This window comes from Dipodomys ordii, unplaced genomic scaffold (assembly GCF_000151885.1).
Source record: "Dipodomys ordii isolate 6190 unplaced genomic scaffold, Dord_2.0 Scaffold13, whole genome shotgun sequence".
Taxonomy (NCBI): domain Eukaryota; kingdom Metazoa; phylum Chordata; class Mammalia; order Rodentia; family Heteromyidae; genus Dipodomys; species Dipodomys ordii.
In genome coordinates this window covers 16,879,104-16,889,145 of record NW_012267229.1, presented here as the reverse complement: position 1 = coordinate 16,889,145, position 10,042 = coordinate 16,879,104, and the positions used below count along the sequence as shown (strand labels likewise).

Below are 10,042 nucleotides of genomic sequence, written 5' to 3'. Positions count from 1 at the left end.
TCTTTTTGCTTATGTGGTGCTGAGGAATCGAACCCAGGGCCTCATGCATGCAAGGCAAGCGCTCTACCACTGAGCCACCTTCCCAGCCCCTATATAATCACCTAATCTTAATGAAAAATTAAAAAAAGAAATCTACTCTTTATCTGACTTACTTAATTATAACCCCCCAGTGTATCACCTTTACAATAGCAATAAAAATAGATTAAAAAAATAAATAAAATTTTTTTCAAGTTAAAAAAAAAAGTCACCCATACACCGTAGGTGTGGCATCAAACCTGGGAACTGGCCTAGAGCACAGTGAATACAGATTCAGAAGTGCCCTCTGAGTCAGCAAAGAATGCCCTCCTCAGGCTACACCATTAGGGGGTCACGGACATGGACACTCTGAAAACCTGTTCTTCTTGAACCTTCTGTGGAGGAGATGCCAACTAGGAAGTAAACTGGGCCTGCCTGCCTGCCCTCCTTCCCTCCACCTCCTTTTAGCAATGCTAAACCTAGGAGCTTCTGTATGCCAGGAAAACTCTTTACTACTGACCCATACCATTCACTCATAGGCTACGCTGAAATTTTAGACAAGGCATCTCAGACAAAACCTCTCAGACAAAAGTCTCTTGAGGCTAGGAAGACAGGCAAAAGATTAACTATCTAATTTTACCAAGAGTACCTGGGTGGATTCCCCTCTTCGTGTGGGGAAATATCCCAAAGTTTGTGGACCTGTCAGAAAATGACATTCTTTCTTTCTGCAAGGCCAGGAACCCCGTAAAGGAATCACATAGATAAGACTCTGGGGAACTTTTTCCAAGAAGGGAATTTATTGGTCTGTTAGCGTTAGATCCTATCTGAAAATATGGCATCCCAGGAAAAGCTACTCTTTCTACTTGTGTCTCATTATAGGAACAGGTTCTTTTTGTGTGTGTGGTGCTGAGGCTTGAATCCACAGCCTTAGGCTAATTCTTTACTCAATTAGCTTCTTAGGGCCTTGCTGTTATTGTTTTTGAGACTGGCATGGTACAGATAGAAACTTCTGTGTCAGCACTTCCAGCTCCTTCTGACTGAGGCCCAGTCAGACCCCTGCTTGTGGCATGTGGTAAACACTCGTTAAGGAGCTGTGGGAGGCATAATTAGGGCACCAGCTCGCCCTGCATCTGGGACCTCACTGAGCCTTTACACCACCACCACTCAGTCCTCACCCCACCTTATGCAGTTAAGTTAGAGGAGGATGAAGAAACGGAGGCTCAGAGTAGCAGGACCAAAGGCATGTGTGTCAGTAGTAAGGGAAGCACTGGGGTCCAAGCCCAGGTGTGGCTGTGCCCACCACCCACACAGCGGGCATCTGGAAATCTCATCTGGAAAGAGGTTTAGTTTAGGCAGGCGTGTGGATGGCAAGAAGGAACAGAATGAAAGTGAGAGGTGAGCTCACTAGCCCCGGAATAGAGCCTGTGCCCCAGGAGTCTCCCTGCAGCACCTACCTTCTTCAGAGAGGTTGTTCTCTTTGGTCTCTTTGTCCATCTGACAGCACCAGCCTTCGAGCCGCTCTGTTTCAGCCTGAAGCAGCTTCAGGAACCAGTAGCCATCTCGGCGGCAGGCCCCGGGCTGTGCGGGCTCTGCCGGGGAGCTGGAAGAGGTCTCAAGCCAGGGGTCCGGCGGGGGCAGCGAGGACGCCTCGAGGGCTGGGTCGCTGTTGTCTCCATAGGAGAGGTTGCGCTTGATCTGGGCAATCTTGGGGGCCTGCCGGGGGCCAGCATCGATGCTGATGGAGTTGGGGTGTGGTGGGGTACAGTCCGGGAGGCTCCTTTCAGATGACTTACAGCTTGAGTCATTGGCATCCTGGGTGTCAGAGTCAGTGTCCCGTCGGGAGGACATACTGTGAGAAGGGGCGCTGCTTCTGTTGGGTTGAGGGTAGTGGGATGGGGACAGAAGGGAGAGTGTCACCAAGAGAGCCAGAGACCAGAGGCCACCTGACCCGGACACACGGGAGACAGAGAAACGGATGCATCGTCTGCTCACCATGCGCCTGAAGCGGGTCCCACAGCCCCCGTCTCATTCTCGGCTCAGCCCTTGCCCCATCCCCCACACACGCACGCACACGCGCGCACACGCACACGCACACACACACACACAAGGACAAGGTCATAAGGTTGTCTGTTTACTGCAGTGGGGCCAGAAAAACCACCAACATCACAGAGCAGCTGGGGCCATGTCCCAGCCCAGCCTTGACCCCGCCATGGCTGACTAGTGTCAGAGCCAATGCTCATGTGTCCACCCGCTGGCCCCCTTGCCCGGCCTCCCATGCCCGGGACACCGCCCGCACCCAAACCCAGTTTGGTTATTAGAAGTCCAGCAAGGAGCAGTGGGTTAGGAGAGCAGGAGAGGTGAGGGCGGAGGGAGGGAAGGAGAGGGGAGAAGCAGCCACCACCTCTGCCCCACTTACCGCCAGTCGTCCTCTACCTGAACCCCGATGGACTGGAATTTGGTAGCGGGACTGGGCTCCTCTTTTGGCACTGGCTGAATGCAGTCAACCTTATTGAAGGACAATGACAGCAACGGCACGGAGACAAAGACAAAAATAAAAAACAAACACCACACTTGCTGCTGAAATTCACATTAGTGGGACGACGCAAACGGACGTGTGGACAGACGGACACGAGGCATGCAGACACTGCACATGGGCCCCAGGTGGGCCAGGTGAAGCCGGGCACTGCTCATTCGCGAGGAGGCGGGAAGGGGGGTGGAGATGACTGGCTTTCCCTACTCTGAGGAGGGGGCCATCACATCGATCGCTTTGGGTCCGTTGTCCTCCGAGAGGTGGGAACCGTTCCTTCTAGTCCTCTCCTTTACACGTATCAGAGAGAAGAAAAAAAAAAGGACGACGGAAGAGAAAGAGAACACACACACACAAAGCCACAGCCGTTATCTGGTGTAGTTGGAGCTGGGGGCTCTCTTGAGGCAAAGATCACTCCCCCAACCCCGGGGCCAAAGCCTGGATGGGCTGCTGAAAGTGCCTGGACTAAGACACACAGTTCTGGGTTTAGAACTTCTGCCAAGGCAAAAGCCAGCAACGTCCCCCAACACTAGGATTCCATCCCTGGGCCTCCATCACACATGGGCACCTTTAGCACTGCGTGGTCGTGGGGAGGGCCAAGCCAAGGCAAGCTAACACTCCTCTCCTTTCTTTCTCTTTGTGCAGTGCTGGAGATTAAACTCAGGGCCTTGCACTTACTAGGTAGGTGTTCCGCCACTTAAGCCCTCAAAGGGGATGACACGGTACCAGCCATATCCATCTTTTCCAGGACACACTGTTCCTGGCCATGGAGCAGCCAGGCCGGGCCTTCCGTCATGGCTCAAGAATAGGGAGACTCCACACCTGACCTGGTTCTGGAGGCACTAAGAAGTAGGACGAGGGCTCAGGAAGGTTCATTCCCACAAATGGGGGCTCCTGTATATCATGGGTGGAAGCTGGGGCCATGGAAGCTTTCTGGAGCAGACATCTTGGGAAGTGTTATCACCCTTCAACTGGGCTGCTGTGCAAGCATGGAACCGGGAAAGCCAGGGAAAAGGATGCTCAGGTTGGGCCAGAGGCTGGCATTGTACCCCAGTGCATGCTGGAGGTCCCAGCTGCTGCTCTTAGGCCTTCTGTGGCTTGGCCAGTGAGGTTGGGCTGTCCAAACAAAAACTTGGGTGATCAGAATGCTGGGCTCTTCTCTTCTTTAGTTTCTCTAAAACCCCGCCTGGAGAAGCTGGACTTATAAAGAAGCCCAACTGGATACAGACAGGAAAGTCTCCGGGCCAATTTCTTTCCTGCCCACCTGAGCTGCCACTTAGGGGAAACACATCTAAGTGCATGTAAGGAATTCCCCAGTGAGCGTTCTCTGTTCCATTCAGTGCCCTTTGCGTTCCCACGTTCCTTCTGCATTTTAGTGCTTTGTCCAACATGGCTACGTTCACTTGCTTAGGAGTGTCTGAGGAAATTGAGATCCCTGTGGCTCAGAGACACACACTTGCCACCGTGTTCCGTGGATGCTCCTATGGCATTTGGAAGGGTTCCAGCTCCCAGAGTCCCTTCCCCCCTATAGCCAGCCCTCCCTCACTCCTTGAGTGTGCTCTACTTTCTACTATCGTCTGAAGGTCCAGTGGACAGGGAGAGACCTCTCAATCTCCATTTAGAGCATCTCTTGGCAATCTAAAGCAGGGCCCACATTTGCCCTGCTCAGCTGACAGGAAGCAGGCTTACGGTATTGAGAGCAGGCAGTGGAGGGAAAGCTGGGGCACTGCTCTGCCGTGCCACTGATAGGGGGTGTGCAGTGGGTCTGGCCTCTGGAAGGGCGTTCTGGCTTGGGCCACATGAGGAACCATCTGCTTGGACCCTCGTAGGTTCTCACTTCTCCATCTGACATGCGTCTGGTGCCTCAAGCTACCTACCTGTTCCCAAGGCCTGAAAGGGCTCTGGGCAAAGTTCCCTTTGAACAACCCCCATGGCTCAAGGGCCCTGGGTCCGGAGGCCCCTGGCCCCTCGGCGTCTACGCTCCACGTTGTTCCCACTGCCAAGCAGGACTATGGCTTCCGCACCCGAGCTGACCTTGGATTAGAGAACCGTTAGGCCAGTCCTGCCTCCCAAGGGTCGGCTGGCAGGGCAGAGGGTGGAGTGGACAGACAGACGGTAGACAGCACAGTGGACAGGAGATGGCTGGCTGAGTGTAACTACATTCACGGGACAACCCACTGGAGGAGAAACACAGCCCCACGGCTGCAGACTGCAGCATGGTGGGGGACAGGAGGACGGAGTGGCTATGGGTGGAATTTGGTACAGCCACTTGGGGCTGACCCTCCCCCCCCCCCAAATAGCCAGAGAGACCGTCTTTCCCAGGAGACCTAGTGGGCCTCCATGAGATGTAATTACACACAGGCAGGTGCACGGAGTGGACCGAGGACACAGTACAAAAGGGGCCCCTACTTGTATTCCTATTGATGACAGTTTTCTTTTGGGGATGGTCTCGGAGTGGGACTCAGAGCTGGTCAGCGTCCCTTGTTCACTCTTCAGAGCTGCATGTTTTGGGAGTGGCTCTGGGGCTTCAGGGGCTGGGGTGATCCCGCCCCGCGTCACACTGGGTGGTCGGGTACTGCTGTCCAGGCTGTCTGACGAGTTGCTCAGGCCTGATTGGCTCGTCACCTCACTCTTGTGGTCTTGGCTGTCTAGGTAGGTGTCCTGGGCAGACTCGGTGCTGCTCTGGACCGTGACTGAGATGAACGGCTTTGAAGTGGTTCGTGGAGGGACCGGTGGTGGGGTCTTCTTATATGCCACGAGGCATGATGAACCTACAGGTGGGTGAGAGGAGGGCAGGCAGAAAGTGAAGGCTTCAATGCTCTCTTGCCCCCCGAGGTTGAGTCTCTGCCTGCCCCCACCTCACCCTGGCCTCCGTCATTCCCACAGGGAGGACTTCTAGTCACACACAGCCACAACCAAGACAGAAACACAAGCCCTGCCCACTCCATGCAAGACCAAGTCCAGCAGAGACGCAATACAAGCCAGAGTCCCTCCACCACATCCACACACAAAGGCCTAATCCAGTGGAGTGTGGGCTAGACGGCAGGGTGCGTGCTGCCACAGGCTGTGATGAGCCTGAGCCATGCCAGGAGGGGGACGGCGACCACAGAGCAGGACTCAGGTCAGCTAAGGGGCAGCTAACTTTGCTTTCCTCAAGGTCACTGAGACCCACTGCTTGGCTGACCTGTCCCTTCTTTTCCACCTTCCCTGCCTGCTCTCTCTAGGTATGTGCCTCTCTCTACCTGGTAGAGGATGACACTTTCTCTAAGACTCAGCAGATCCCTCCCACCTTGCCATTCTCACCCATCTACTGCTCCTCATGTGAAAACCTGCGCCCTTGTCTGCTGCCACCAAGACTCCTCCTTGCCTGGTCCCCAGGATGAGAAGACCCTTCAAAGTCCCTGCCCTGGTCCTGAGGGCAGGAGCCAGGGGAGTCCTGCTTGCCCTTCAAGGGCTACCCATGCTGGAGATGGTGCTGGCCCAAGGGCAACTCAAAACAAGGCCCGGTGCCATAAGGGACTGGGCAAGGAACAACAGAAGTCCTCCACCTGCCAGTCTGGGACAATGTGGCCCCAAGCTATCAGAATGGCTTCAAACTCAAGCAAGGTGCAGAGAGACCAAGTGACACCATCACCCCGGCAAACAGACTGCATCTTCTTATAGAACTTCGTGTTCAATCCCATACCACCAAGTAATTTAGGTATCTGTCCCACAGAGGAAACACCAGTGTCCAGGGCAGCTCTTCCAACTCTTACTGCACACAGCTGACAAGTGATTAGACGGACCGTGGCACATCCACACCACAGAGTATCGCTCAGCAGCGAGGAGTGAACTACTGATGTGTACGTGCAACAACTGGAATGAGTCTCAAGTGAATTACGCTAAGTGGAAAAGCAATTCCTAAAAGTTCCCTATCATCTGATTCTATTTTTACAACATTCTTGAGATGACCTAATTTTAGAGAAGAACAGTTGCCAGACACTTGGAAAGAAGGCAATGAGTGGGACAAGAGGGAGGGAGGTATGGTTATAAAAAGGAAGTAGCCTGGGTGCCAGTGGCTCACCCCTGTAATCTAGCTACTCAGGAGGCTGAGATCTGAGGATCATGGTTTGAAGCCAGCCTGTCTACAAGATACTTTCCCTCCTCCTCCCCTGGTACTAGGGCTTGAACTCAGGGCCTGGGTGCTATACCTGAGTCCTTTTGCTCAAGGCTAGCGCTCTACCACTGTGAGCCACAGCCCCACTTCTGGTTGTCTGGTGGTTTACTGGAGATAAGAATCTCACAGAGTTTCCTGCCTGGGCTAGCTATGAACAGAGGTCCTCAGATCTCAGCCTCCTGAGCAGCAAGGATCATAGGTGTAAACCACTGGTGCCCAGCTTTCACTTGCATTCTCTACAATCTCCCGACTTGCTGAGGCCTTGAAGAAGCTAAGAGCTTCCCCCAGATACACACCCCTGCAGCTTCTGGCAAGAAGGCTACTGGAGAGGAGGGGCTCAGGTCATCAGGAGAATAACCCCCCAAGACACCTTCCTCAGTGAGAAGCAGCGAGCCCGTTTGGGGAGAACAAGTTACCCAATTGTATTGGCCCTGTCAGCCAGACTGACAGCCTGAAGCTGGGTCACTAAGCCGCGCTCAGGAGCTCTATGGCTTTGGAACCGAAGCATCACAGGGACTGTGGCGTGGGGAACGGTGAATATAAGCACCCTACAGATGGGGCACATGCCATTCAGAAAGACTGGATAAGGTGCCCAGAGTTGCCAGTGGTCAGTGGCAACCAAACCTGCTTAACTACACAGCCCACTTCCCTCTGCTTCCAGGTCCTGGGCTGGATGGGGCTGCAGGTGTGGGAGACCTTCTATGATCACTGTGTCCCCAGAGCTGGCCCCTGGGCCCCGAGCTTACTTCTGGGGTAGGACGGGCCTAGACTGAAGGCTGATACCTGGCTTGCAGACCCTGGCTCTGTCCCAGGCAAGTTTTTACTTGCCCCCTGGCCTTTCTGGTACCCTCACCTGTTCAATACATATAACTCCATCATGCCCTCACTGAAGAACTGGAGTATCCCTGTGACGGAGGGCAGGACCCTTGCTCTGCCTTTGCCTGCTTGCTAGATGACAGCATCTGAGTCACTCCTTTGGTAGTAAGGGTGCTAAAGCCAGGAGGCAGCAGGAGCCAGACCTGAGTTCAAACCTGGCTTGGACATAATCAGCAGTGTGGGCCAGTGTCCTCGAAAAAAAGAGGCCAGGTTCAGCCTAGTCCAGGCTTGCTCTGGCTCTACTGCCTTGGAACAGAGGGAGCTGGGCCAGATCTCCATACTCCCAGCCACTGGTTCTCTGACCAGTCCCAAGGACAGGATGCTCAGACCAGCTGTTGGAGCCCACCCACCAGCCCCCCAGCACACAAAACTGACTCACCACGATGTCAGGAAGGGATGTGTTTGGCCTAAAGTCCCAAAGAAGCAGGTTTGAGTGAAGAGGTCTGACCTGGATCAGAACTGTGAAGCCAGCACCAATCTGCTCAGAATGTTTTTGGGGAGGAATCCCTCCTTTAAGTGGTGGTGAGGGGACAGTATGAAGGAGTCAGAGGTTGGCTGAGGGCTGAGGCAGGGACTCTGGTGAGGGTCTGTGTTTCTGTGTATAAGGTGGAGCTGCATAGGGCACGAGAAACGCACGTACGTGCGTGTGTGCGTGCATGCGTGTGTGTGTGTGTGTGTGTGTGTACGGTTGCTGCCAGGATATGGCAGGGAAGAGGCAGCTGGGGTTCAGGGTTGGGCTGAAACGGGCAGAGGCCTGATCTCCAGCCTGTCCTGTCCTCAGTGGGAAAGGGAACAGGAGAACCAGATGGGATAAGAGGAAAGTGAATGTATCTTGGGTTGTGTGTCTTCTAGGTGTAGGTCATAGCCAATACTAGTGCAACTAGCAGAGGATTTGGGGGCCTCTAGGCTCCCTAGGGGGCATGTATCCCTGTGCTTTGAGCCCTAACCCTGAGCTGAGGGATGGCCCCTGACCTCAGATAAGACTGCAGGGAAGGCAGGGCAACATTTCACCATCTGGAGTACTGCCAGCCCCTTACTCCAGCTCTCAAGAGTTTCAAGTCACTTCCTCTGACAAGCTCCCCCCCCCCATCTCTTCTATCACCAGGAACTTCCATCAGGACACCTTTCCACATTTTTTTTTTTGTCGGTCCTGGGGTTTGAACTCTGGGCTTGGGCGCTGTCCCTGTGCTCTTAAGCTCAAGGAGAGTACTCTACCGCTTGAGCCACAGCGCCACTTCTGGTTTTCAGGTGGTTTATTAGAGATAAAAGTCTTATAGACTTTCCTGCCTAGGCTGGCTTTGAACCGCAATCATCAGATCTCAGCCTCCTGAGTATCTAGGTTTACAGGCATGAGCCACCAGTACCTGGCTTTCCACATTTTATGCAGGCTTTGGACCCAGGGCAGTAATGGTCCTATCTGGTCTTGTCTTTTTCTTTCTTTCTTTCTTCCTTCCCTCCCTCCCTCTCTCTTTTTAAAATTATTTGTCGGTTGTGGAGCTTAAACTCTGGGCCTGGGCGCTGTCCCTCAGCTCTTCAGCTCAAGGCAGTGTTCTACTGCTTGAGCCACTGTGCCACTTCCGATTTTCTAGAGGTTTATTGGAGATAAGAGTCTCACGGACTTTCCTGCCCGGGCTGGCTTTGAATTGTGATTCTCAGATCTCAGCCTCCTGAGTAGCTAGGATTACAGGTGTGAGCTACCAACGCCTGGCTCTCTCTCTCTCTCTCTCGTGGGGTTTGAACTCAGGACCTTAGTGATGTCCCTGAGCTCTTTTGCTCAAGGCGATCACTCTAGCACTTAGAGCCACAGCTCCACTTCCAGTTTTCTGGCTTTGACCTGTGATCCTCAGATCTCAGCCTCTGAGTAGCTAGGATTAGGAGGATTACAGGCATGAGCTGCCAGCACCTGGCCCTATCTAGTCTTGATATAAATAACTGTTGCATGAAAAAACAAACTTTGATATTTCTAACCAAAATCAAGATTATTTGGCTCCCAATATGTGTGTACCCAGGGCTCCTCCTGGTCCTGAGCCCTTTCATGATCTCTGCTTACCCTTCTCACACCCAGTTGTCTCCCTTCCAACTTCAGAGTCCCAAATCACTTCACGCACCTACTCCTGCTGGCAGCCTTTGCCTCCACCCCAGCATTTTCTGGCTTACGCAGTCAGCCCCTCTCCTTTCTCTATGCATCAGCGGAAGCACTCAGTGCTCGGGTCATGCTCCTGAGTGCGACCATGTGTGTTCGTTACCCAGGGGGCACGCAGATATCACCACACTTTAGAGGGATGCAGCCTGCATTCTCTAGGACTGACTGGCACCTCCTCACCTTGGAAAATGTTCTACATGCTGTAAATGACAACACAGCATGTGGTTCTGACTTTGAACATGGTCTGGAAATTGTCTGGCTCTGTCTGGGTATGAGCACCTCACCAGTGTATCTGTCTGCTCCAGCTGGTCCCTGCCCCCCGCCC

General features: G+C 53.6%; 1 protein-coding gene across 7 annotated transcripts in view; it reads right to left on the bottom strand.

Annotated features, from left to right (window-relative positions):
* Dlgap4 (discs, large (Drosophila) homolog-associated protein 4) overlaps positions 1 to 10,042 on the bottom strand; it is a 69,121-nt gene that overhangs the window by 11,485 nt on the left and 47,594 nt on the right. For 5 of the 7 annotated variants that reach the window (XM_013010929.1, XM_013010931.1, XM_013010933.1 and 2 more), the window contains 3 exons: positions 4,952 to 5,313; positions 2,432 to 2,520; positions 1,470 to 1,885 (listed from right to left, as the gene is read on the bottom strand). In XM_013010929.1, coding sequence (XP_012866383.1) covers positions 1,470 to 1,885; positions 2,432 to 2,520; positions 4,952 to 5,313 — 867 coding nt within the window. Of the gene's footprint in view, positions 1 to 1,469; positions 1,886 to 2,431; positions 2,521 to 2,752; positions 2,833 to 4,951; positions 5,314 to 10,042 lie in introns of those variants that run through there. The other 2 variants (XM_013010930.1, XM_013010936.1) reach the window with 2 other exon arrangements.